Raw genomic sequence first — 26,397 nt, 5'->3', positions numbered from 1 at the left:
TGGCGCTGCCCGGGGCCTCTGAGCGCTGAGCCGCGGTTCCTGCTGGGCAAGGATCACCCCAGGATGGGAACGGGAGTGTGCCCCCCTGGGACACGATCACCCCAGGATGGGAACAGGAGTGTGCCCCCCTGGGACATGATCACCCCAGGATGGAAACGGGAGTGTGCCCCCCTGGGCAAGGATCACCCCAGGATGGGAACGGGAGTGTGCCCCCCTGGGCAAGGATCACCCCAGGATGGGAACGGGAGTGTGCCCCCCTGGGCAAGGATCACCCCAGGATGGGAACGGGAGTGTGCCCCCCCCCGGGCAAGGATCACCCCGGGATGGGAACGGGAGTGTGCCCCCCCGGGCAAGGATCACCCCAGGATGGGAACGGGAGTGTGCCCCCCCGGGCAAGGATCACCCCAGGATGGGAACGGGAGTGTGCCCCCCTGGGACACGATCACCCCGGGATGGGAACGGGAGTGTGCCCCCCTGGGACACGATCACCCCAGGATGGGAACGGGAGTGTGCCCCCCTGGGACACGATCACCCCAGGATGGGAACGGGAGTGTGCCCCCCTGGGACACAATCACCCCAGGATGGGAATGGGAGTGTGCCCCCCCGGGCAAGGATCACCCCAGGATGGGAACGGGAGTGTGCCCCCCTGGGACACGATCACCCCAGGATGGGAACGGGAGTGTGCCCCCCTGGGACACGATCACCCCAGGATGGCAATGGGAGTGTGCCCCAGCGTGTGCCCCCAGCGTGTGCCCCCCATGCACGTGGGGCTGTGAGTGACAGACCCTGCACGCTGAGGGGCTCACCCCTGCCTGTGCCACCCAGGCTGGAGGGGCTGGGGGGACCCTTCAGGACTCCTGGGACCCTGCAGGACGCCCTGAGCTGCCTCCACTCCACTCCACTCAGCTGTGGATGCTGGTGCCGTGGTTGGTCCCGTGGGAACTGGTTTCAGTCCCTGCTGGGCCGCGGGTACCCCTGGGCTGGTCCGGCCCGCGCATGGGGCCAGCTCAGAGCTGGCATGGGACTGAGCCGGGCTGCAGTGCCAGCCCAGTCCAGCAGCTCAGCACCCGCCCTGGGCAGCGCTGGCGCTGTGCCTGGCACGGGCTGCTCATGCTGCAGCTGAGCACAGCGGTTCCACACGTGGGCCAGACCCACACGGACCCACACCCGTGCCAAACCGTGCCGGGCTGTGCTGGAGCCCAGCCTGGGCCCTCACATATGCTGGGCTGTGCCCGTGCCACTCTAGAGCAGAGCCCACATCGGTGGCAAGCCGTGCCAGATGTGTCCGAGCCCAGACAAGGCCACACCCGGGCAGGGCTGAGCCAGACAATGCCGGGGCAGAGCACACATCTGCTCAGGATGAGCCACACCAGCGCTGGGCCGTGCCAGAGTCGAGTCAGCACACTGTCGGGCTGGGCCGTGCCGGGGCCAGTCCGAGCCATGCCGTGCCATTCTCGGGCCGGTGCCGGTGCCGATGCCGGTGCCGGGCCATGCCATGCCGTGCCGGGCCATGCCGGGCCATGCCGGGCCATGCCATGCCATGCCGTGCCGTGCCATGCCATGCCATGCCATGCCGTGCCGTGCCGGTGCCGGGCCATGCCGGGCCATTCCATGCCATGCCATGCCATGCCACGCCATGCCATGCCGTGCCGGGCCATGCCGGGCCATGCCATGCCATGCCGTGCCGTATCGGACCATGCCAGTACCGGGCCATGCCGTGCCGTGCCATGCCATGCCGTGCCGGTATCGGACCATGCCGTGCCGTGCCATGCCGTGCCGTGCCATGCCGTGCCGTGCCATGCCGGTACCGGACCATGCCGTGCCGTGCCATGCCGTGCCGGTGCCGGTACCGGTACCGGGCCATGCCGGGCCATGCCATGCCGTGCCGTGCCCTGCCGGTACCGGGGCGCCCCGCGCGCGCACGTGGTTCTCAGGCGCGCTGCCCGCGCGGGGGGGCGGGGCCGGGCGCGGGATGCGTGCTCGGCGCTGCCCAATGGCGGCGCGGCCCCGCCCTTTCCCCCGGCGAGCGGGCCAATGGGCAGCGAGGGCGGGGCCGGGCCCGGCGGGGGCGGGACCGCGGTCACGTGGGGCGGAGGGCGGTGTTAAAGGCGCCGCGCGCGGTGGCCGCGTCAGTCGGGGCGGCGGCACCGGCAGCGGCACCGGCAGCGGCACCGGCAGCGCTGCCCGAGCGGTGCCGGAGCGCAGCGGAGCGGCACCGCGGCTGGGGCTCCCCGCTTGGCGCGGCGCGGCGGTGAGCGGCGGTGACGGGCGGGGGCGGGCCCGTCGCGCATGGCGGCGGGAGGGGGCGGTGGCGCGCGCGGGAGCGGCCGTTACCGGCGGCGGGAAGGGCCGGTTCCGGTGCTCGCCCCGCTCAGCTCTGTCCTTCCCGCAGGATGAAGAGCGGCGCGGACCATGGCGTGGCACCCGGCCCCCAGCCCCCGCGACCCTCGGGCCGCTAGGACGCCGCGGTTCCCCCGAGCCCTATAGCGATCCCTCTATTTAATTTTGTACCTAATTTATTAACCCGTCGCCATGGAGCCGACCCCCGCCGTGCCCACCGCCCCCATGGCTGACTTCCTCTGGATGCTGGTCCTGGGTTTCATCATCGCCTTCGTGCTGGCCTTCTCTGTCGGGGCCAACGACGTGGCCAACTCCTTCGGCACGGCCGTGGGCTCGGGGGTGGTGACCCTGCGGCAGGCCTGCATCCTGGCCAGCATCTTCGAGACCGTGGGCTCGGTGCTGCTGGGGGCCAAGGTCAGCGAGACCATCCGCAAGGGGCTGATCGATGTGGATATGTACAACTCCACGCAGGAGCTGCTGATGGCGGGTTCGATCAGCGCCATGTCCGGTAAGGAGCACGGAGGTCGCGGTCTAGGGGCACCGCGTCCCAGGCTGCCCTGGTGATGGCTCTCCTAGCAGGTTGCTTCTTCTGCAGGATCTGCTGTGTGGCAGCTGATGGCTTCATTCTTGAAGCTCCCCATTTCTGGTACCCACTGCATCGTTGGAGCCACCATTGGCTTCTCGCTGGTGGCCCAAGGGCAGGAAGGTGTCAAGTGGTCTGAGTTGCTGAAGATTGGTAAGTGCAGCCGGCAGGACCACCCCAGCCTTGGACCCCGTGTGTCCCTGGGCTTCCTTTTCCAGCAGCAGGATGCTGATTGTGCCTCCCACTTTCTAGTGTTGTCCTGGTTCATCTCACCCCTTCTTTCGGGCATCATGTCTGCTATCCTGTTCTTCCTCGTCCAGAGGTTCATCCTCTGTAAGGTAAGGGCTAGCTGCCCTGTTTTCTGCTGCCTTGGGGCTCTGGGCTGCTCTCAGGGGACTCGTTGGTTGGTTTATGGTCCCCAGGGCTTCTTCTGGTGGCATCAGGGGAGCCCTTTGGGAGCTGAACAGAAAAGGGGCCCTGTGGCCACTCCTCAGAGTGGACTTGGAGGGTGTTGGGACGTCACCTCCCCTCTGAAACATGGCAGTTGTCTTGCCTGGCTTCAGCAGGAACAGCCCTGTTTCCCAGCAATGAGGTAGCTCAGAATTCATGAGACCAGAGCTGTCAGCTGGGCTTTTCCAAAATCCTGGTGTAAGGATTTTTTTTTTCCATGGAGTAGGCTGCAGGTGAAGGTAGTTATCCACAGACATGGCATTCCTCAGCTAGGAGGGACAGAATTGTTCCTGAGGCTGGGGAAACCACATTCCTGAGACCCCAACTGTGCAGAGAAACTCCAGCATTTTCTTCTGCATATCTGAGGTTAAATTCCTTTAAGTTTTACCTCTAAGGATTGAAGAGATGTTAAGATCTTATCAGTGGCAGCCCTTTAAACCAGCTCAGCGTCAGCACTGTCACAGTAACCTTGTGTAACCAGCCTCCCAAAGCGTGGCTGGCCCTGTCACCTCCCTCTTGGTGCTCCGTGCTGCTTGGCATTCAGGAGGGCTTGGTGTGCTTGTCCTGATGCCAAATCCCAATTGCTGGGCAGCAGTGGGGATTAAACACTCCTGCTGCTGGGCTGAGGGCCTTGCTGCCAGGTATGTGGTCAAATAAGCTCCTTTGTCACTAATGGACTTTTTATTTTGTTCAAGTCAGCTGGAAAGGGGCAAAAGCTTTGAAAGTTCTTGGGGAAGTGAAAGAAAACTGTAAGTGGAGGTGGCAGTGTGGGGAGCCAGGGAGAGGGTTCAGAAGCCAGCTAGAGATGAGTTGTTCCAAGCCTGGGGGCGCTGGGAGCCTTGGCTGGGCCTGCCCCAGCTCCTGGGGAGCCATGTGGGCTCCAGGGGTTGTGCTGCTCCCGGCCGGGGGCATCAGCCTCTTGGGAGCTGTCATCTGCAGGTGACTGAGGGCACAAACCCCTTCTGGGGAGAACCTGTTGCTGAGCTGCTCCGTGGCTGCTCCCCAGCCCCCGGTGTGCCTCTCTGCAGCGCTGGTGTGTGTTTTGCAGGCAGATCCTGTTCCCAACGGCCTGCGAGCTTTGCCCGTCTTCTACGCCTGCACTGTGGGAATCAACCTCTTCTCCATCATGTACACTGGGGCGCCCTGTAAGTGCACAGCAGAACGCTTCAACCTGAATTTTGAAATTCTTTCTGAAGCCTCCATTAAATGCACGATTTACCCCTTTTTTGCTTTGCAGGGCTGAGATCTCCTAGAAGGCGGCTGGCCTGTGCCGGTTACGGAAGGCGGCAGGCTAGCCTGCACTGGCTGGGCTAGGTAGTTGCCCAGCCAAAGAGACCTGCTCAAACTAAACTCCTCCAGACCTTTCTCCTTAGACTTCCCAGGACTGGCCAATAATTCCCCTCCCCTTCTCTTACCTGTGCCAAGACTCGGGAATCTGCTGGCTGCCCAAGGGCTGCTCAGGCTGCCGGCAGTGGGGCTAGGAGCAGGGATGGGGCTGCGCCTCCTGGTTCATCCTGTCCCTAAAAACAAGCTAAACTCTTGTCGAGAAGAGCTGGCCCGTGTGCTGCAGAGTCTGAGCTTCGGGTGGAAAAGCCAAACTGAGATGCTGTGTTGCAGGGGACAGGTCACGAGCAGGGCTGAGGGAGGGCTCAGCAGGGATAGGTGGATTTGCCCGTGGAGCCAGAGGCTCTGTCAGCGTGTTGTTGGCTGGGATGACTCGGCCTGAGCTGTTTTCTGGTGTGAGCGTGGGTTTCCTGTTGTGGAGGAGCCTCTGGAGGTGGGATGCGGGCAGGCAGTGCTGGCTCTGGCAGGGTTTGCTCTGTAAACAGTGACTGGAAAATTTTTTGGAGGGATGTCAGCTTCCCCTTCCCCAGGCTCTCCAACATGTGGGAGAGGAGGACAGGCCTGCAGTGCTGCTGCTGGGGGCACTGGGGCTGCTCCAAAATCACTTGGCATGTCCAAAGTGGATCTGTGTTTATCCTGAGCCCTGAACTGCTGAGTGAGCTCTAGGTTGCTTGAGCACAGGGTTTGCAGGCAGACCTGTGCCTGGTTGAGGTGTCTGGGCTGCTTCAGGAGCAATAAGGCACTGCCTGCAGCAGCAAGGGCAGGGTTTGGATAGTCACAAGCACCTGATGCCCTCCCTGGGCTTGTGTGGTGCCAGTCCTCTGCTCAAAGTCAGGCTGCCTGTGAGAAAGCTCCTAAGTGGGTCACGAATCACCTCTGATGCCGTGAAGCCTAAATTCCCACTGACTCTGGGAGCAGAAGAGCTGCCCTCCCCAGCAGCTGCAGGGGCTGGAGAGCTCCAGGGGGAGCAGCCCGGGCGTCCCTGTCCTCTCCAGAGCAGGGAGGCAGCACTGGCGCTGCAGCAGCCACCCTGGGAGGTGTTTTTTCCTTTGACATTGCAGCAAATGAGGAGACAGGAGCAGTGTGGAGCCCAGGGCATGCAGCACTCTGTGAAGGCTTTGGCCGGGGCACAGGGCTGTGAAGGGTCAGCTGCTGAAGGGAATGTGAGCTGTGGGGCTGAGAGCTTACCTGGGGTCTCAGCATGTGCAGTGATGCCTTCCCAGCAGTGTTTCTCCCTGGCAGGTGGATTAGCTCAGGGCTGTTGCAGGTGATGGAGTCCCTGTGCCTGGGAAAACCAAAGTCATGTATCGAGGAGGGTTTTGCCCAGAGGTTTTCAAAGATCCGTTGTTTTATTTCCTAGTGCTGGGCTTTGACAAACTTCCTCTGTGGGGTATCCTCCTAATTTCGGCGGGGAGTGCTGTTGTCTGTGCTCTCGTCGTCTGGTTCTTTGTATGTCCGAGAATGAAGAAGAAAATCGACCGTAAGTACCACGTCCCTCTGCAGTCCTCGGGGAAGGGCACGCTCGGGCTAACCCACTTCTGTTCCCCTGGGGAATCCCATTAGCTGTGGGGCTGTTATTAACAGAATCCTCCTCTTCACTCGGGGATTAGCCTGCTCTGAGTCACTGGGGTGCTCACCACGCTGGGCTCTGCTGCTCCTCACCCAGGCACCCAAACCCCCAGGAGCAGCTCTTGTGCTGCTGAGCAGTGTCTGGAGCTGATTGATCTGCATGGTGATCTCTCCTGGAGCTGTGGGCAGTGTCAGACAGCTTGTCCTGCTTTAATAGAGGAGAGGCGAGGCAAGAGACAAACGTGCCTGTTGGAGACTTTAATCTTCTCATACCTGCTGAGCAATCCTTGGCCTGGCTGATGCAGATCACACGTTTAAAGCTGACGAAAATCCTTTCCCTGTAGCAAAAAAACTCCAAAACACTCTATTGAAAGGCATCCAAAGGATCAGCCTGGAGCTGTGCCTCCAGAGCAGTGCTTGGAACTGTGTGATCCTGAATATCAATGATGTGTGCAAGCTGGGGCCTTGGGAGTTGGTGATGAGGGGATGTCCTTGTGCTGGTGTAATTGGGGTGTGACTAACAGCTTTATGGCTGCTCTTGACAATCCTCCAGCTGTTTAAATTCTCCTGCCTGTGAGGTCAGGTGGGCTCTTCTGCCTGTCAGACCTGCTCCCTGCCGGCCCACAGCATCCCTGGGAGGGGGTGGGCATGCAGGGGAACACAGCTCTGCTGGGACTGGATGCCAGGATGAAGGGTTGGTGCCACAAGCCAGCCCTTGAGGCAAACAAAGTGACAGGGAGATGGTCATGTTTATGACAAGAAGGTGGTTTTGGTTGTTGTCTGAAGGAGCTGACCTCATGTTTTCACCTGGAGAAAACATGCTTTTACTGTTGGAGGCGGAGGAGCAGCCTCAGGTTCCACAGCTTGGTGCTGCTGGTTTGGCTGCCCAGAGTGGACAGGAAACCAGGCTGCCTTTGGGGGGTGGAGACCAGCTCCTGTTTGGGTTTGTCGTCCACCAGTGGAAGCTGGAGAGGAGCCCAGGCTGGAGCTGCTGGGCTGGTGGAGGAGCTGGGCTCTTCTGGGCGCCTCTGTGTCAGCTTCAGGGGTCACAGCCGCTCCAAAAGTGGGTCCAGAGCATCCCACTGCCCACAGGGATGGGACAAACATGGCCCAAAGAGGAACCTCTGCACTAGACATTACTGACATAAAAGCCCCATAATGGTGTTCACCACACCCCGTGTGGGTGGGGGTGCCTAAAAATAGGGGATGAGCTGGCTTAGATGGTTTGGCTGTTGTGCCCGGGACAAGGTGTGACTGTCCAGCAGTTTCCAAAGTTCAGGATGTGGAGGAGCTGTAAATTTTATTTGGCTGCCATAAATCTGAGTGGCAAGGGGTGTGGGCTTGCTGCTGGCATTGGGTGCAGTGGTGGGAAGGGGTTTGATGGGCTGCTCCTTTTTGCAGGAGAGATAAAATCAAGTCCTTCTGAAAGCCCCTTGATGGAGAAGAATGTTTGCCCAAAGGAGGAGCAAGAGGAGGCCAAGATGCCCTTGGGAGATGCCAAGGGCCCTGCTGCTGATGCAGGGTCAGCCATGCCCCCCCGGGCAGTGGTGGAGGAGCGGGTGGTCTCCTTCAACCTGGGGGAGCTGGAGGAGGCCCCAGAGCAGGAGAGGCTTCCCAGCCTCGACCTGAAGGAAACAAGCATTGACAGTGGTGAGTAGCAGGGGGTGGACTGGGTGGTGAGGCTTCCCCAGCCTCGGTGCTAAGCCCTCCACCCGCTGTCCCCACGGCAGGAGCTGTGCGGCTGCCCAACGGCAGCCTGGTGCCCCTGAGCCAGGCAGTGGGCCACCAGCTGGGCTCAGGCGGGCAGTACCAGTACCACACTGTGCACAAGGACTCTGGCCTCTACAAGGAGCTGCTGCACAAGCTGCACCTAGCCAAGATGGGGGACTGCATGGGGGACTCGGGGGACAAGCCCCTGCGGCGCAACAACAGCTATACCTCCTACACCATGGCCATCTGCGGCATGCCCCTGGACTCTCTGCGCGCCAGGGACGTCGAGGAGGGGGAGAAGCTCAGCTGGTCCGTGGTGGACACCAAGAAGAGGGTCCGCATGGACAGCTACACCAGCTACTGCAACGCAGTGGCGGACGCACACCCGGCTGCAGACGTGGACCTGAACACAGCCCAGGCCGAGCTGGGTGCCACTGACCGCAAGGACAGCAGCAGCTCCCTGGAGGAGTGGCACGAGCAGGACAAGCCTGAGGTGTCTCTGCTCTTCCAGTTCTTGCAGATCCTCACAGCCTGTTTTGGCTCCTTCGCTCATGGTGGCAATGATGTCAGGTCAGTGGGGTTAGTGGGAGCCAGGGAGGCTGCTAGCTGGGGCTAGTGCTCACAGAAGCATGGAATCACAAAATGGTTCGGGGTGGGAGGGACCTTAAATGCGTTGTTCCAACCCCCTGCTATGGACTTGTTCCTCTTGACCAGGTTGCTCCATGTGCCATCCAACCTGGCCTTGAACGCTTCCAGGGCTATTCTGTCTTGCCAAGAGCCTCTGGCCCTCTAGACCAGATCCTCTTTCTCTTCCAGCAATGCCATTGGGCCCCTGGTCGCGCTCTTCCTGGTCTATCAGACGGGCGATGTGGCTACCAAGGTGGCAACCCCCATCTGGCTGCTTCTCTATGGGGGTGCAGGGATTTGCATTGGCTTGTGGGTCTGGGGAAGGAGAGTCATCCAGACGATGGGGAAGGACCTGACTCCCATCACGCCATCCAGGTAAGGGCTGCCTGGAGCAGAGGGGAGGTTCCACGCAGCCTGAGAGCTGCGTTCTGCTCCAGGAGCCCCTCTGCATTCTCTCCTGAGGGTTTCAGTGGTGGGGCTGGGGTGTGTGTGGCTCCAACACCTTGCTGGATCCTGGGGGGTTCATCTGCGGGGCTGGGGAGCCAAGCTGTGCTGCCTTGAGCTGAGCCCACGGTGTTTTGGGGTATCCAGTGCCCCTATTCTGACCCGCTCTCTGTCCCTGCAGCGGCTTCAGCATTGAGCTGGCGTCAGCGCTGACGGTGGTCATCGCCTCCAACGTCGGCCTCCCAATCAGCACAACCCACTGCAAGGTAGGAGGGCTAGCAGGAGGGTGGCTTTGGCTCAGTGTGAGCGCAGTGTTCCCAGCTCTTGGTGCTCACAGGGCTGCGCCGTGTGGGAGGCCCCGCTCTGGCCAGCGGCCACTGTCAGCTCCCAGCTCCGCCGCTTGCATCTCAATGCGAGGTGGCAGCGGCTGCCCAGCCTCGGGTGGGTCCCTGGGCCACTTGGGAGATGATGGCAGAACAAAACCCCTTTCATGGTCCCCTAGGCTCTGCCAAGAGGCCATGGGAACCCAAGTGCTGCGGCATCCTGTCACCCCTCTGGGGTGGCAGCTCCTTGCCCTGCACTCCCTGCCTGCGCTCTGTGAGGTGCCCCCAGGCACCGGGGCAGGACCCAGGGCTCTGCCTGAGGGGTGCAGGACGCGTGTTTGGGGGTGCAGATGGCTGCTCTGGTGCTGAGCCGTGCCCTGGCTCCTCGTGCAGGTGGGCTCCGTGGTCTCAGTGGGCTGGCTGCGCTCCAGGAAGGCAGTGGACTGGCGCCTCTTCCGTAACATCTTCATGGCGTGGTTCGTCACCGTCCCCATCTCCGGCCTCATCAGCGCTGCCATCATGGCTGTCTTCAAGCTCGCTGTCCTGAAGGTGTGAGGGCAGCGGGGCTCCCACTGCTCCTGCTTCCCACTGCTGTCCTCCCTCGAGGAGCCGCTGAGGCTGCCTGCTGCGGGGTGGCGGCTGCGCCCATCTGCGCGTAGTGCTGTCACTGAAGTTTTTTTTTTTTTTTTTAAATATAACTGTCTTGGCGCTAACATTGTGGGGGTGCACTGCCAGGGCTGTATGTGCCCCCAGGTGCCCCCCCTGATGTGCTGTAGCTGTAGATAAGCAGTTACTGGGGGCCACTTTCTGACTTCTACCGATCCCCTGGTAGTGATTTTTGGGGGAAGGACAGAGGTTGGTCCTTGCCTGCCCTGGAACAAAGGGCCGGGGAGTCGTGGGGTGCCCCTCTCGCAGGCTCTGCAGTGTTCAGCTTTGCCTCCATTGCGTAGTGCTGTGGACACCATCCTGCTCGGGGGCCCTGGGGGCTGCCCTCTGGCCCCTGTCACTGCTGCTACCTCGGACTTAATAAAGATTTCCTTCGTATGCCAGTGCTGCCTGCGGTTCTGGGGATTTGGGATATGCTGGGGGCCCCAAATGCTGCCTCGTAGCCCTCTGTGCCTTGGCCCTGTGCCCCAGCAGGGAACTGGGGACAAAGATAAGAGCCCCACGTGCCCCCCGTGTCACGGGAGGGGCTGTAAACAGCCCTGCGGGGTTATCGGGGCGCTGCACCTGGGGGCGGCTCCTGCCAGCCCCGTCCCCGCTGCGGGGTCCCTGCTCCCTCCCGGGTCAAGGCCGGCCCGGGGCCGCGTCAGCGTCCCGGGGGTGTCGCAAGAGCCTCGTGGGGGCGGCCGGGAGGAGGGGGACGGTGCCGTGGGGGGCACACGCGGGGTTCGAGAGGTGCTGTGCGTGCCCGTGGGGACGCCGAGGAGCCCCGCGGGCGGGGGTCGCCGTGTCCCCCGGGCCGGGGCTGCCCCGATCTCCCCCGGTGCGAGACCGGGGCGGCTCTGCGCCGCCGTCGGGGCGGCTCTGGGGCGGCGGCGAGGCCGGTCGCTGACCCCGGTTAATGATTCGCCGCGGGCAAACAGGAGCCCGGGGCTGCGGGCCCGGCCGGGGGGACGCGCCGGGAGCGGCGAGCCCCGCTCGGGGGCGCGGGGAGCGGCGAGCCCCGCTCGGGGGGCGCTCCCGGGTGCGGGGAACGGGCGGCAGGAGCCGTCCGCGCCCGCAGGGGGGCACGGGGGACGGCTGCCCCGCTCGGGGGTCACGGCCCCGGGGTGCCCGGTCGGGGCCGCCGCGCTGCCCGAGGCGGGGCCGGGGGCGGTTCCGCGGGGCCCCGTTAAAGCGGCGGCGGGCGCGGGCGGCGGCCGGAGGCGGCGGCGATGGGCAGCGAGGGCCAGCGGGGCCCGGCGGCGGCCCGGAGCCCGGGGCACGGCGACCCCCGCGCCCTGCGGAGGGACTGCCAGCACCGGTGGGCTGCGGAGCGCGGGGGGACCGGCGGGCGGCGGGGCGGCGGGAGCTGGGGCGCGGGGCCGGGGCTTGGGAACGGGAGCAGCACCCGAGGAAGGGCCCGGGCTCCAGGTGCGGGAGAGGAGCCTGGTGGTACCGGCAGGGGCAGAGGCCCTGGGTGCCGTGTCGACTTGCCGGGGTCGGGACAGGTCCGAACAGGGGTTTACTATCCCCTCTCCCTCCTCCAGCTCCAGTTCCAGCTCCACAGCCCATTTTTCTGCTCCAATAACTTGCTGTGGGGGCCCTGGGCTGGGATGAGCACACAACCCTTCCAGAGCACTGACCAGGGGCTGGGATAGGGAAACACGACCCCATCTCTTCCTCTGTGCCACCCCCAGCCCTAAACCTCCTCTAACCCCATAACTCCCACCTTGGTCACCCCCAGGATCTTTGTCAACCGGAGCCTGGCGCTGGAGAAGATCAAGTGCTTTGGCTTTGACATGGACTACACATTGGCCAGTGCGTTTTGGGGGAGCCCTAAGGCAGGGTGGGGTAGTGGTGGGATTCCCCCAGCCCCTGCCCACATCCCCCTTTGCCCCTGCAGTGTACAAGTCCCCTGACTACGAGGAGCTGGCCTTCACGCTGCTGCTGGAGCACCTTGTCGCCATTGGGTACCCTCCCGAGATCCTTGCCTACAAATACGACCCCACCTTCCCCACCCGGTCAGTTTGTGGAGGGGGTCCCAGAGGTGGGAGGGGAGGGGAGGGAAGGGAGCCCCCAGCCACTGACAGCTGTGTGGTGCAGGGGGCTGGTGTTCGATGCCCTGTACGGGAACCTGCTGAAGGTGGATTCCCACGGGAACCTGCTGGTCTGTGCCCATGGCTTCCGTTTCCTCAAGGGGTGAGTCTGGGAATTCACCACCCCTGGGGCAGGGGCAAGTTGGAGGTGCCTCAGGGTGGAGTGCAGCTCCATGCTCCCTCCCCAGAGCCGAAATCCTCCACTATTACCCCAACAAGTTCATACAGCGGGATGACATGAAACGCTTCCACATCCTCAACACCCTCTTCAACCTCACAGGTGAGTGAGAACCCCCATTGTCCTGGCCCTCCCACCACCCTGGGGTGCTGCCCCGCCCTGCTCCCCTTCTCACAGCCCCCTCCCTCGCAGAGGCCCACCTCTACGCCTGCCTCGTGGACTTCTTCACCAACTGCTCCAGATATGTCAAGTAAGAGGGAGGTGCTGGGTGGGGGCTTGCTGTTGGATCGGGCAGGTGTAAATCTTGGGGGGGCTTCCCCTAGCAGGGCAGCCCTTTCACCCCCCCTTTCCTGCCTGTTGCAGCTGTGACACCGGCTACAAGCACGGGAACCTCTTCATGTCCTTCCGCAGCATGTTCCAGGATGTGCGCGAGGCCATGGACCACGTCCACCTCTCTGTGGGTGCAGGGGGCAGGGGGCAGGGGGGTGCTGGGTGCTGGGAGTGCTGGGGTTCTCCCACACGCACAGCCTGGGAGGTTTGGGCCAGCCCCACCCCATTCCTCCTGCAGGGCTGCCTCAAGGAGAAGACGCTAGAGAACCTGGAGAAATACGTGGTGAAGGACGTGAGTTGTACAGACCCCAGGGACCCCTCCCCACTCTGCTCCCCTCAGTCAATCCCTTGTGGCCCCCCTGCTCTCCCCGCCACTGACTTGCCCCTCACCAGCCCCGTGTGCCGCTGCTGCTGAGCCGCATGAAGGAGGTGGGGAAGGTTTTCCTGGCCACCAACAGTGACTACACCTACACCGACGTGAGTAGGGGGTGTCCCTGTCCCCCACCACCACCACGTCCAGCCTGCCCTGCAGGGGGGAGGCAGAGGGGCTGTGCTGAAGCACAGGCAGGGTCTGCCTTCCCTGGGGCAGCAGTGATGATGCCAAATGTCCTTGCAGGCCATCATGTCCTACCTGTTTGACTTCAGCAATGAGGACAAGGTGAGTCTGTCCCCAGTGTGGGCTGGGTGGGTATGGTAGCAGCAGGCCCCTGAAAGGGGTAGTAATTACCATCGACTCCATGATTCCAGAAGGCTGATCCATCACTTTATTATACTGTACTATATTGTACTGTTAGGAAACCCATCACCCTTCCAGACAGTGCAGACAGTCCGGTAGAGCTTTTTCCAGATTAGTCAGTTGAATCCAAACACCATCACCATTGGCCAGTTAAGAAATCACCCCTTGCTCAACAGCTCTCCATAAACACATTCCACGTGTCCACAACAGCAGGTGCAGCAAGTGAAGATAAGAATTGTTTATCATTCTTTTCTCTGATCTTCTCGCAGCCTTCCCCAGCACAAGGCCTGTGCTGCTCTCTGTGGGCCACAGGTGGGGGGCACAGGGTGCCATCAGCCCCCTCTTGTTGATCCCCTCCCCGGCATCCACAGGCTGACGTCCCGCGGCGCCCCTGGAGGTCCTATTTCGACCTGATCGTGGTGGACACCCGCAAGCCCCTCTTCTTTGCTGAGGGCACCGTCCTGCGCCAAGTGGACACGGTGGGCACCTCTCCCCTGCTGCAGGGCTGGTTGGGGGCACTGTTTGGGCACTGAGGGGGCTCCTGTGGGCTCAGCAAGGCTGGTTGGACACCAGGCAGGCACAGGTAACAGCGTCCCCATCCTGGGGTCCTCTTGTCCTGCAGGACACGGGGAAGCTGCGCATCGGGACGTACACGGGCCCGCTCCAGCACTGTGCTGTGTACTCCGGTGGTAAGCGCCCAGCTGGGCTCCCTGGGCTCTGGGGGCAGCAAGGGGGACATGCCCACCCCCCACCTTGACCCCCGGCTGTCACAGGCTCCTCAGATGTGGTGTGTGACCTCCTGGGTGTGAAGGGCAAAGACATCCTCTACATGGGGGACCACATCTTTGGGGACATCCTCAAGTCCAAGAAGCGGCAGGGCTGGCGCACCTTCCTGGTGGTGCCCGAGCTGGCCCGTGAGCTGCAGGTCTGGACGGAGAAGAGTGGTGAGCAGTGCTGGGTTTACACAGACTTTACCATGCAAGGGGAGGTGCCTGGAGCCTCCTGCACCCCTCGATGGCACAACTGCCTCAGTGGGCCCTGCCCTGCCCCTCTTTGTTGGTCGTGCTGGGCAGAGGGAGGTGCTCCTGCGCTGAGCTGGCCCTGTTGCCCTTGCAGAGCTGTTTGAGGAGCTGCGGAGCCTGGATCTCTTCCTGGCCGAGCTGTACCAGTGAGTCACTTGGGGTGGGACACAGGCAGGGGTGGGAGCCCCTGCGGGGAGCCCTCCAGGTGAGCCCTTAGCTCGGTCTGTTCCGTTCCAGGCACTTGGACAGTGGCAGTAGTGAGCGCCCAGACATCAGCTCCATCAAGCGTCGGATCCAGGTGACACCCAGGGCCGTGCCTGCTGGCACGCAGCTCAGCCCAGCCCCCTGCCACAGCTTCCTCTGTGGAGGGCCCCCCAGGAGCCGCTGGGTGCCCTGACTGTCCTGCTGCACCCACAGAAAGTCACACATGAGATGGACATGTGCTACGGGAAGATGGGCAGCCTGTTCCGCTGTGGCTCACGCCAGACGCTCTTTGCCAACCAGCTGATGCGCTACGCAGACCTCTACGCTGCCTCCTTCATCAACTTCCTCTATTACCCCTTCAGCTACCTCTTCCGGGCTCCCCCTGTCCTGGTACGCAGCCCCCAGGCCCTGCTGGTCGCCCATTGTGCCTCAGTTTCCCTCCCTGCCTGAGGGGGCACGGGGCTGGTGCCAGCCTCTCTGGGAGCCTTGTCCACCCCCCGCAGATGGCCCACGAGTCAACGGTGGAGCACTCTCGCCGGGACTCGGGGGACACCGTCACTGCCCTTCCTCCCTGGCTGGCCCAGCACGGTGACCCTCGCCAGCAGGTGAGTGGCAGGGACAGAGGGGCAGAAGGACATGGGCATCCTGACACCCTGAGGCCCTTGGGGTCCTGTGGCCACTGAGCCCCTTCTGCACTGCCTCAGGTCCCCCAGGACTCAAGTGGGGAGGAGGAAGATGATGGAGAAGCCTGAGCACACCCCAGCTGCTGCCATGCCGCCCATGGGAGGACATTCAGTGGCCCTGGTCCACTTGCACTCATGGCCAGCTACCACCTCTGGTGGCCACAGGATGGCTGGTGGCCCTGCCTCATGGTCCCTGTCACCCCTGTCCCTGGGCAGTTGGGACTTTCTCCTGACCCTGCCCAGAGCCAGGAGAGGCTCCCCCCAAGTCTGCTAGCTCCTGCCCCTTGAACTCACATCTGCCCGGTGCCCCTTTAACTGATTGCTCTCCCACAGCTCAGTGCCAGCCTGGGGGCATCCAGCAGCAGGGGGAACGGGCAGTGCCACTGCTGCAGCACCACTGGCAGCCCCAGTGCAGCAGCTGGGGTCCCAGCAGCTAAAGGCCCCTGCCCCTTTAGCCTCTGGGCCTGGCCATGAGCCCTGCAATGCTGGCTGGATGGGGTGGGGCTCTGGAGGTGACCCTGCTCCAGTGGAACCCCCTGCACCTGCTGTTCCTCTTTTCTTCTTTCTACCCTTTTCTATTTATAAAAGATACTCAAAACTCCTGGTGCCGCAGAGACATAAAATTGTTTTTAAAGGAAAACTGCTTTGTCCCTGCACCTGAGAGCTGGGGGCAAAGGGCGGTCCCCAAATCCTTGTCCAGCAGCTGGGGTATGCACAAGCCCCTAGGGAGAAGGTGGCAGCCCCAAGCTATCCCCACCTCTGTGGTACTCACATATCCCTGAACACAGAGAGACATAGCTCTCCTAGGGTTTTCCTGGGAAGCTGTGAGAAAGCTCAGAAAAAGAATTAAAACAATGATTATCTCAATCTCTGCCCTTGGCAGGCAATCTCTGTTTGTCAAAGATGTTTACAAGAAGGAGTTGTCCCTTCTTGACTAGTAGGTGAGAGAAGATTCCTAAAGGCCACTCGGGTCTCAGGTCCACCATGGTTTCGATAAGAATTACAGATTTCTAATGATGAAGTGCTTTTTCATGCCTTCTGGTGATGGAGTCTCTGTGTCACCTTTGTCTGTCCCTGATATCCCCTTGGTGATGCCCCTCTGCTCTGGGTTAGGGAGAGAGGAGGAGAAGAGCGTGATGGGGCCAGGAGCGCTGCACAGGGCACTGGGGCACTGCAGGGCCCCCAGCTCCTCAGGCAGAGCCACTGCTCCCCCCGTGCCTCCAGACACTGGGGCTGCAGCTGGGCCTCTCAGGAGGCGCTAGGCAGGGCACAAGGCAGCTCCAGAGCAAATCGCTCAGGACTTTGCTTCCAGACACTGGGAGATGCCTGGAACATTGCAGTCCAACTGACAGCATTCTGCAGCAGGAGAAGCAGTGTGTGTGATGGCAGAGGAGCTGAGGGCAGGCCTGGGGGCCACAATCCCCAGAGACGCAGCTGGTGTCTCCACACCCCTCACTAGCCCACACACATTGGCCATGCAAAGTTTAATATTTAAAACTACATTTATTATTTAAAACCACATTTAAGTATTTATTGCATTTACATAATTGATCCATGCTTATTCTGTGCCAACCCCTCCCCTCTACATCTGAGGGGCAGCAAGAGCAGTCAGGGGAGTGTGGCAGGCAGCATGGTGGGCAGGCAGGCTGCTCCTGCTGGGAACCCCTCAGGGGCTCGTGGGGGGGTACGAACTCAAGCCCTCCAGCTCTTCCACTTCTGGCAAAGCCTTGTTTTTCCGGAAGAAGAAGCGAGTCTCCTCCTCAGCATCCAGGATTTCACTGAGGGATGACACCACAGGGTCATGGTCCTTTAGCATCTCTGGGTAGTAACTCCCAACCTTCTCAATCCGAAGGGAGCGCCGCACGGGAGTTAGAAATTTCAGTTCTGGGCCTTCCAGGAATTCCCTTCCTCTGTGGAGAGAAGAAGAGGCTTGTGTAATACTGAAACAGGGTGCCCCTGATGAGGGAGAGGAATGATGCATCTGACTCCATGGATATCAGAAGGCTAATTAATTACTTTATTATACTGTATTATTATATACTATATTACACTGTATTACATTACATCTAAACTGAATCTGCCCAGCACTCAACTCTGCACACAACTGCACTCATCTTGTGTCTGTCAGTCGACAGTCCCGAGACACACACACTTGGCCCTGACAGGCCAAGGAAACAAAACACCATCACTCTGGGTAAGCAATCCCCATATTGCATTCTACTTGGGCACAAACACAGGCCCAGCAAATAAGAATTGTTTTTCCTTTCTCTGAGGTTCAGAGAATGTGGATCTCAGAAATCCTTGGGAAGAATTGTGCCTTGCTTTTCTCTGTGAAGAGAAATGCAGCCCCAGGGTAAAGCCTGCAGAGGACCACTGGCATGGAAGGGTGTGTGCTGCCAGGAGCAGGAGGTTCAGCCTTACCTGGATGCAGATGTAACCTGTAACTTGACTGATGGGGGGAGGGAGGTCATGGGCCTCCCCACCAGGCCTGGAGTTGACACTATGGGCTGCCTCTCAGCTGGACAAGGCGTGGTAGGCTCCCAGGGAATGGGTTCCTCTGCCTTTTCTCCTGGCACAAAAGGAAGAGGGCGGCTCAGTTGCAGTGCTGGCTAGGGATCACACCTCGGCACTCTGGACAGGGGCAGGGTACCTGCCTGCAGAGGCTTGCAGGGCCAGGACCCTCCCTAGCCCAGGAAGAGTAACAGTGTCCCATTTTTCAGATCAGAATTCCAGACTTTCACAATGCTCCTCAGGAGGGACACGAGGTTCTGGGACAGACTGCAAACCGTGCTGCCTCCAGGCTGGCAACACCAGGGAGCCCCCGCCTGCCCATGCTCATCAACCCCACAATGCTCAGGTTACCTTCCAGTTTCTGGCCTGCATCCTTCAAAATATTGAGAGCAGTTTGTCTGAGCTCTTCCACTGGCTGCAGGAAAAGCAGAACATGGGTCAGGGCAGGTCTGGCACGGGAATGGAGACCAGGGTTAGAACTGAATGGGAGGAAAGGCTTTTGCTGCTCAGCCTGTGCTGAGGACAGCAGGAAGAGGCTGCAGTATTCCCCTTTGCCCAGTGGGATCCATCAGCACCCAGCACAGCTGGCCAGGTGCCCACCCTGCATGGGCACATCCTGCAGCATGGAATGGGACTGGCAGCTCCAAAGGACTTTTTCACCAGTGAGTAATGCTGCTAAACTCATTCCAAGTCCTGGCCCCTGGATCTTGAGGAAGCCCTCCAGAGCAGAGGCAGGGAACACAGGGAGGTGGCATGCCCCACTCACCTCAGCCCCAGCACTGACTGCTTCTCTGTACAGCTGCAACACATCAAAGGGGCCGCTCCGGGCCAGCAGCTTTGCTTGGCAGACCCAGAATTTGGCAAATTTCTCTGCCTGGGGCACAAGGGACAGCACTGCCGAGATCTCCTCTGCATGGACACCCTACAAGGAGAAGGGTGAGGGCCTGAAGGAAGGTATCCATGGCATGGATGAGTGTGTGCTCCAGGAAGCAGACCCTGCCTGAGCACAGCTCCCAGCAGTCTCCAGGAGGAGGCCCTCAAAAGTCTGGCTTTGCAAGTCTCCTACATAATCGTGGCAGATAAAAACTGCAATGGTCTTTTGTGACAAGGTACCTCTCCATTCTCCCAGTCTAGAGGCAGGCTCCCACCTTTAAGCTCTGGTCTGCCTCTGCATACCTTTGGCCTCCCCATAGCTTTATGAGGACTTTTATTTTCCTATGTTTCCCCTCTTGCCACTGAAGCCTTGTTCCCAGCCCCTCTTAGCTACTGGAGGGACATGGCCCTCATCCCCTGGCATGCTTCAGGAGAGGAAAAGCTCCTTCAAGCAGCTCCTTTCCTATTCTCACCTCCTCAATGAGCTTCAGGCACTCAGTTAATATGTTGTTGATCTTTGCTTGGCAGCGCTGCCCTGGATTCTCTTGCTTCTCTGTTGCCTTGACCTTTCTGCAGGATGGTTTCACCGCCTGCTTCTGAAGCAGCATCATCGGCGGCCGCTTGTATGTCCTGCCTTTGGATGCCAACCACTCCTCCAGCTGTTTCCTGTCCAAGCACAGAGAAATCACAGTTACCCCAGCAGACAGCAGCTTGGCAAGAGCTGGCTGTTTTTCCTTGGAGTCTTCCTTTAGCCAACTTCAGCTGCTTATGAAGAATCAGTCTATCTGTCTATCTCAGTAACCCACCTGAGGTCCAGACTGGGAAAGGAAATCACTCTCAAGCCGAAACCTTGAGGCTAAAGCAGGAGAGTGGCCACACACTCTCCTTCCACTTACTGAACTGGTGGGAGAGGAACCCAGGGTGCCTCGCAACATTACCCCAAATCCCTTCTTCTTCAGGGCATCAACCTCCCCTCAAGCTTTCACTGATAAAAGACTTGGACTCCATTTTCAGCAGGGTGGTGCTGGCTCACTCAGAGCTGCCACTTACCTACGATCTGCAGCTGATGGGGTCCTTGGAACGCGCCGGGCCTGCATGCCACTTGCCTTCTGCAGCTCTGGTTCAAGTTGATCTCTCCTGCTTCTCCAATCATCCTCACGGACATGAGTTTTGGAGTTGTGTATGCTGTGAGATCGGTTTTTGTGACCTGTCCCTTGGGATGCTGCCGTGTGTCCAGGAGCCACCACCTTCACGTCCTTCCTGTCCATCACCTCTTTAACCATGGGCCTTGGTAAAGTGACACCTGGGTTCAGGCTGGATTTCAGGTTTGTGGTCCCCTGGGGCTTGCCCAAGGTGGGAGGCTTGGGGGGAAATCTTCTCACTGGGGGAGGCTGGCTGTGCTGCTTGAGGCTTCCCCCTGGAGCTGTGCCAGGTTGCCTCACAGCAATACCTTCTCCTTGCTTTGTCCCTGGGTTTTTATGTGTCAAACTAGAAGAAGCAGGAAGGAACCGAGAGGGCTGCAATGGCTGAGTTCTGATACTTGTGTTTTGTGACATGCTCCTTGATTCTGGCAGGGCTTTCCTGAATTTACCCAGATCTGGCTCTTCCTTAGCCTGGTGGTTACCCATGCTTCCTTTCTGACCCAGAACAGACTTTGATGTTCCAGGTCTTCCTTGTTTGTGGGCCAAGACTCTCTCCTTCCTGAGACTGTTTTTATTGGAGGGGATAGTTCTGATCGGCTCTGAGGATGTGGAGGCTTGTGGGCCAAGGTTTTCCTTGTTGCAGGCCAGCCTGTCCTGCAGCCCCACATTCAGGGAGTGCAGAGGGTGGTCATTTCCCACCTGCGGTGCTGCTGCAGTGACAGTCTCCTGTGCAGGCTTCTGGCTCCTTTCTGGATTTAGGTGACCAGAGCTTGAAGGTGGGAGCCTGCCTCCAGTCTGTGCAGAAGCAGGAAACGTGGCATGGTTCCCTGGCTGCCCTGGACGCACCCCTCCTGCTCTCTGGCATGTATTTGAAGCCTTCTTCAGAGCAGCGTGGCCAGTCTGCTGCGTGGATTTGGCTCCAAGCTTGCCATTCTTTTGACCATCCTCCATCACAGTCCCAAGAACATCCTTCTTGTTGCTGTTAACCTGGAAAGAAAGCAGCCTTCAGCTCCAAGGAGAACGTATCATAGCAGCGGTCCCCACCAGGGAATAATTAGCATTGGCTCCATGATTGCAGAAGGCTCATCAATCACTTTATTATATTAGACTCTTAGGAAAACCCATCGCCCTTGCCAGACAGCATTCCTACCTGAATATAATCTGAGCTTTTGGGACACCACAATAGCCTTTCCACTGGATTCCCAGAGGAACAGCTGCCTCTTCCACTGGATCTTCAGAGGAAGACCAGGCCCATCTACACCCCCCCACACCCTTCTACAGGATCCCTGCTCCAACAGAACCACCCCTGATGCTTCAGGAGGGCTGCAGCCACCATTCCAATGGGACTGCTACCAGCACCCTGACCAACAGGGTGTCAGGTCGTATTCTGACTCTGTCAGTGTTGTTTTGACTTACTGCATTGTTTTGTTTGTTTTTTTTTTTCTTCTTAATTTTCTTCCCTAGTAAAGAACTGTTATTCCTGCTCCCATATCTTTGCCTGAGAGCCCTCCTTAATTTTAAATTTATAGCAATTTGGAGGGAGGGGGTTTACATTTTCCATTTTAGGGGAGGCTCCTAATATAGAGAAGCCTTCTTAAGTCTGAGTTTTAGATTTTAGCTTGCTTTTTCTCTATGTGCTTTAACCATCCAGTAAGTAGAGTGAAGCTTGACAATGAACTTTGTCGTACTTTCACTTTAATATTAAACCTGCTTTTGCCTTTGCCAGTGGTTCTTTAAGCAACCATAAAACACTTATTCATGAGAGGGGACCCCGTTCTGCCCAGACTCACTTAAAGCATGAAAGACTCAAAAGCTTCCTACTTACCTGCTTGAGTTTAGAAACCGGTTCTAAGGGTGGATTCGGGTGATTAGTCCAGTCCTTTAAAAAGGGTCTGTAAAAGTCAAAAAAGTTATCAGGTTATTTCACAAATTATCAGGTTATTTATCAGCCATAAGAAAAGCAGAAAGAGTTACGTATGTAACCAACTGCTGCATTAGACAGGCCAGAGAGGGTAGACACTGACTGGGGAGAGCCAGCTATACCTCAGACCTTTACATATCATCTCATCCAAGCCCAACATCCTCCTAACTTACTTGGCACTTGTGCATTTCAGCCTTTCTTTGGCTACCTGGCAGTTCTGCAGCTGGCTCCTCCGTTGTGCTGTGAAGAGATGACAGGAAAGGCAGTGCACACAGGACCCGTCTCAGTACTCAAAGAATCTCTGTTACTCTCAAACACTACATTGCACACCTCTGGACCTCCCTGCCTGGGGAGCCTGGCAATGCTGTTCCCAGGAACTCCCTTGCACATGATATTGCCCAGAGGCTGTTGGCACTTAAGCTTCCTGACCTCCGCAGTGCGATGCCACTCAACACCTCAACTGTGCAGGGCTCAGTTTGCAGAAGGAAAGGCTTCCTCTGAGCCCCAGGAGCAGCAGGACCCCCAGCACGCTCCCACTCCTCCCACAGCGCGTCCCTGGGCCCGTTTTGTGGGCACCTGCCGCGGGCTCGCGCATCGTCACGCACACCACCCAAGGCCTCAGCAGCGGCCCCGGCACCCTCCCCACGGGCCCATCCGTGCCGCCTCCGGCCCAGCGCGCCCACAGAGCTCGGGCCTCCCCGCGAGGTACCCGCCCCGGAGGCTCCGCAGCTGCCCCGCATCCCGGGCCCTCACAGCTCCGTTCTCCTCCGCGCCCCCAGCACCGGGACCCCTCAGACCCGGCTCCCCCAGACCCGGCTCCCCCAGCACCGGGACCCCTCAGACCCGGCTCCCCCAGACGCGGCTCCCTCACCGGCCGCTCCCGCCCGCTCCATCCCGGGCGCCGCCGTCGAACGGCCACCGGCACTCCCGACAACGGCCGCGCCGCCGCTATTGGCCACCGCCTTCTTCAAAGCGACCAATGGCGACAGCCCAGCGCCGGCTCCGGCTCTGTGATTGGCTGAGCGGCAGGGGCGGGGCAGCCCCGGGGGCGGTGCCCGCGGTGACAGCTCGCCGTGCCGAGCCGAGCCGCACCGTGCTGCCGACAACGGGACACGCTCCCGGGACTGCAGGGTCCAGGTGGAGCGGCACGGATTCACTAGGTCGGATGCCTTTTTTTAATCCTGTTTTTTGTCCTTTGGATTGGTTTCTGTTCGGATCCTTCATTTGCAGGAAGGTTTGAGGCGCTGGGTTTGCCCATGGCAGCTCTGGCCAGGCCAGCTCGTTCCGCTGGGGGTGCTGCACTTTACTGAGCTGTGTTCGGGTACCTTGAGTACCGGATTCCTTACAACTGCCCTTTAACCCCTGTTACAATATAATAACCAAACTAACAGTACACACTAAACGATCTATCAACTATTTTACAACAGTTTCTAACCTATTTTTGACAGTGCCACGCCACGCCACTCATTGTCCTGCAGCACTGTGGCCAACCATGCCATGCGCTGGCCACAGCTGGGGCAGAGGTGACAGTTTCAGGCAGCTGATGAGTATCCACCACGGGATGCCCACCCCAGTCACCTCCCAGCTGTGGTGTGGGCATGGAGACAGAGTGGTGGAGGGCTCTGCATGGGTCAGGGTGGTCCCTGGGCTGTGGGGTGGCCCCCCACGCCCTGGATTTTCACCCAAAAAGCAGCCAAAGCAGAGGGATTTTCCCATCCATAACCCCATCCCCCATGAGCAATAAGCTGAGCAATGTTGTCCTAGAAAACTTTTTATTTCCACCTCTATCCGCATACAAGTTAAAAGCGAAAATAAAAAAGGGGGCACAACAAGTAAGTACCAAAGCGATGGGCAGACACAATAAATAAATAAATAAATAAATAAATAAATACAGACTGGGATGGCTCGAGCCCATGGGGCCCAGAGCTGCTATTTCACATGAAATAGAGGGGGAAGGGGATTGTGTCCCGGGGGTTGTACTTAGTACATACAGCCTGAAAACCGGTGACTGCCGGTTGGGTTGATGCAGGGTCTTCAGCGCCCGCTCAGCTCATAGGTGGCGATGTTCACCTGGTCTGGGGTGTTGGTGATGCCGACAGGCTGGCGGGGCTGCAGGGACGTGCACACGAACCAGCCGGGGAAGGCGGCCGACTCGAAGCGTGTGGTCCCCTCAGCGGGGCTGTCCAGGCGGTAGAAGATGAAGCGGGTCAGCTCCACGCTCTCAATATCCCTCCTGACGTCAGCTTCCTATAGCCAGGGGGGTGAAATGGGGGTCAAGGTGGAATGGAGCCCCCAGCCCCACAGAGGACAGAGCGGTGGGAACCCCTGCTCACCTCCAGCTGCAGCACGGGCTCGGTGCCGCTCATCACACATGACATGTAGAGCTGGTAGCCTTTGATGCCCAGAGCCACCGGCACCCTTCCAGAGCCTGGCGCGCCCTGCGACGAGCGGGGACGGTACAGAGCAATGTTGAGCTTCACTGCAGAGAGAAGGGACAGGTGAAGGGGTGCTCCTGGGCTTGTGGGGTGGCTCCTGCATGGTCCTGGGTTTGGGGACAGGGGCACTGGGATGGGAGCATATGCTCTCACCTTTCTGTCCAGCAGAGGGTCCCTGCAGGTGCAGGGCCACCAGCTGGGTGGGTGACTCCAGTACGAAGCACTTGTGGTCAATGTCCAGGATGTCGAAGGACTGGGAGCGAGTGTAGCGGAAAACGGGTGCCCTGGCATGGCTGCCCTTGATGCACTGGAAGGAGACGGGCTCTGTGGGGAGAGAGACAGTCAGGAGGATGCTGCTCCCAGGTCCAAGAATGTCCCCCAAGAATACGCTCTGGCTGGGGTGCCCCCCCTGACATCACCCTCATACCGAAAATATCATCCAAGAAGCTGCCAAGGTCACTGTCAGCAAAGTCCTTGCGTGTCGGCTGCTTTCGGAGCTTGGTCACAGCAACCACCAGGACGGCAGCCTGGTGAAAGGTCCTGGAAAGGGGTCCTTTTGTCACTGTCACCTGGATGCCCACCCCAGGCGATGTCCCCTCCAAGTCCAGTCGGGGCTTCTGGGGAAGAAAGGGGATATGCAGGGTGAGAGCCTGGCTTCCATACGAGATGGACCCCACCACTCCCGCCACCACAGCCTTACCTTCTGCGGGCACAGACAGCTGGGGCCGTACAGCGTCTCCTCGTTCAGGCTGAAAGGCAAAGGGAGATGGTGAAGTCAGGGTCAGGAATGCAGCATCACATCCCCAAAGTCCTCTCTGGCGTGTCTATTCTTACCTGCTGCTCTCCAGCGTGTCCAAATCAGGGACGAACGCCATTGCCGCCACTGACTGCAGAGTCCTGGGCAGAGACTTCACAGCACCTGCAAACTTCTGAGGCACTTGCTTGCCTGCTCCGGCCGGTCCTGCCTGCAGTGCTGCTTGGCTGCTCTCTGAGCCCGGCGTCGGTGTGGCTGGTTTTCAAGAGTCTCTAGAAGGAAGCGCCGTCAGAGTGGGATTTCCAGGTTTCGCAACGCCCAGTTTTGCCCAATTGCTCTGCTGAGACTGGAGGGGGTTGGTTTCCCATAAGCAGTGCAGTGGGGAGGCAGAGCATGGAGCAGAGCAGGGGATTCTCCAGGAGGAGATATGGGTCAGAGCAGGGGATGATCCAGAGCTGGGTTATGGGGCAGAGCAGAAGGATGCTCCAGGGCTGGTGTGTGGGGCAGAGAGCAGAGGGGATGTTTGGGGTTGATGTGTGGGGCCTGTGACCATGTGCCAATCTGCCATTTGGTTGACCCAGCTGGGAGCTGGACTCACTCAGAGCCAGCTTCGACCCCAGTCCCAGCCCCAGCCCAGCCCAGCTGTGATGACACCCGTCGTTGTCAGGGCTGGGGACCGTGGGTGTCCCGGAAGTGCCGGTGGCGCAAGCGCTGCCACCCCACCATTTCCCCACAGCTTCCTCCTGTAGCGCCCAGACCCCGGTGCCACGGCCAGCTGTGCCTCCTCTGTCACCCCTCTCGTCCTCACTGCCCCAACACCAGCGGGTGCAGGACCCTGCTGTCCGCTCAGTTTCTTGTGCCCACTCATGCCGCCCTGGGGACATGGCCTTCAGAGACGTGGCCTTTAGGGGCTCTCCTCATCCTCATGTCCATCTGGCCTGCCGGAGATTGCACCATGCTGGGAGGGCCGGGGATGTGCGTGGCCGGGCTTGCGTGGACTTGGGCTCTTGGGGTGTTTTCCTGGCACCCGTTTCACTTCCTGAAAATGTCAGCCAGCCCTGCACAGCTGCTGTGGCCGAGACTGGCACCACCATGACTCACTGTCAGGAAATTGCCAGAAACGCAGAGCTCCCAGAACACCTCCTGTGCCCTGCTGGGCATCCGCTGGCTGTCACACATGGCAGGATATCCCCAAAAGCCTGAGGTGCTCCAGAGCAAGGGGTTCTCCACGACACAGTGGAGGTCCCTAGGCCATGGCAGAGGTCCTCAGGCCACGGCTGGGGTCCTGAAGCCATGGTGAGTCACCAGGCCATGATGAGGGCTGAGAGCCATGAACCACGGTGGGTGTCCGCAGGCCGTACAAGGTGTTCCGGCCGCGGTGACGGTTCCCCGGTTCCCCGGCCATACCGGGGGTCCCCAGCGGTCCCCAGGCCCCTCCTGCGCCTCAGTCTTGCCGGGCCCCGCCCCGGCCCCGCCC

At 59.9% G+C, this 26,397-nt stretch overlaps 4 protein-coding genes across 6 annotated transcripts; 2 read left to right on the top strand and 2 right to left on the bottom strand.

Annotated features, from left to right (window-relative positions):
- Nucleotides 1-2,088: 2,088 nt before the first annotated feature.
- Nucleotides 2,089-10,439, top strand: SLC20A1 (solute carrier family 20 member 1). Its single transcript, XM_038160151.1, has 11 exons — nt 2,089-2,251; nt 2,393-2,848; nt 2,936-3,076; nt 3,176-3,261; nt 4,422-4,518; nt 6,078-6,197; nt 7,688-7,936; nt 8,017-8,566; nt 8,813-8,998; nt 9,249-9,333; nt 9,784-10,439. The coding sequence occupies exons 2-11, from the start codon at nt 2,533-2,535 to the stop codon at nt 9,943-9,945; spliced, it is 1,992 nt and encodes a 663-aa protein (XP_038016079.1). The 5' UTR covers nt 2,089-2,251; nt 2,393-2,532; the 3' UTR covers nt 9,946-10,439.
- Nucleotides 10,440-11,186: 747 nt separating this feature from the next.
- LOC119710751 (cytosolic purine 5'-nucleotidase-like) lies at nt 11,187-19,676 on the top strand. Of its 2 annotated transcripts, XM_038160152.1 has the most exons (19): nt 11,187-11,356; nt 11,780-11,853; nt 11,939-12,056; nt 12,139-12,234; nt 12,320-12,411; nt 12,502-12,559; nt 12,673-12,766; nt 12,878-12,931; nt 13,033-13,116; nt 13,256-13,297; nt 13,747-13,854; nt 13,998-14,064; nt 14,149-14,319; nt 14,492-14,543; nt 14,635-14,695; nt 14,815-14,991; nt 15,105-15,206; nt 18,005-18,141; nt 19,197-19,676. In XM_038160152.1, exons 1-19 carry the CDS (start codon nt 11,268-11,270, stop codon nt 19,231-19,233), a joined length of 1,713 nt encoding a protein of 570 aa, XP_038016080.1. In that variant the 5' UTR covers nt 11,187-11,267; the 3' UTR covers nt 19,234-19,676. The 2 variants fall into 2 exon arrangements, with proteins under 2 accessions (XP_038016080.1, XP_038016081.1); XM_038160153.1 differs by lacking the exons at nt 18,005-18,141; nt 19,197-19,676 and adding an exon at nt 15,306-16,151 and having other exon boundaries at nt 11,191-11,356.
- CKAP2L (cytoskeleton associated protein 2 like) lies at nt 16,480-22,930 on the bottom strand. 2 transcript variants are annotated; one of them, XM_038160149.1, is made up of 9 exons: nt 22,603-22,930; nt 21,905-21,971; nt 21,636-21,702; nt 19,719-20,797; nt 19,142-19,334; nt 18,562-18,717; nt 18,147-18,210; nt 17,706-17,853; nt 16,480-17,194 (listed from the first exon to the last, which is right to left on the bottom strand). In XM_038160149.1, exons 1-9 carry the CDS (start codon nt 22,622-22,624, stop codon nt 16,951-16,953), a joined length of 2,040 nt encoding a protein of 679 aa, XP_038016077.1. In that variant the 5' UTR covers nt 22,625-22,930; the 3' UTR covers nt 16,480-16,950. The 2 variants fall into 2 exon arrangements, with proteins under 2 accessions (XP_038016077.1, XP_038016078.1); XM_038160150.1 differs by lacking the exon at nt 18,562-18,717 and having other exon boundaries at nt 22,603-22,929.
- A 35-nt stretch (nt 22,931-22,965) lies between these two features.
- LOC119710747 (interleukin-1 beta-like) lies at nt 22,966-26,332 on the bottom strand. Its single transcript, XM_038160147.1, has 6 exons — nt 25,001-26,332; nt 24,867-24,915; nt 24,594-24,783; nt 24,320-24,490; nt 24,065-24,210; nt 22,966-23,978 (listed from the first exon to the last, which is right to left on the bottom strand). Exons 1-6 carry the CDS (start codon nt 25,039-25,041, stop codon nt 23,766-23,768), a joined length of 810 nt encoding a protein of 269 aa, XP_038016075.1. The 5' UTR covers nt 25,042-26,332; the 3' UTR covers nt 22,966-23,765.
- Between the last annotated feature and the right edge of the window lie 65 nt (nt 26,333-26,397).

The sequence above is a fragment of the Motacilla alba genome, chromosome 22 (assembly GCF_015832195.1).
Source record: "Motacilla alba alba isolate MOTALB_02 chromosome 22, Motacilla_alba_V1.0_pri, whole genome shotgun sequence".
In the NCBI taxonomy this organism is placed as follows: domain Eukaryota; kingdom Metazoa; phylum Chordata; class Aves; order Passeriformes; family Motacillidae; genus Motacilla; species Motacilla alba.
This window is presented reverse-complemented; position numbering and strand designations above follow the sequence as displayed.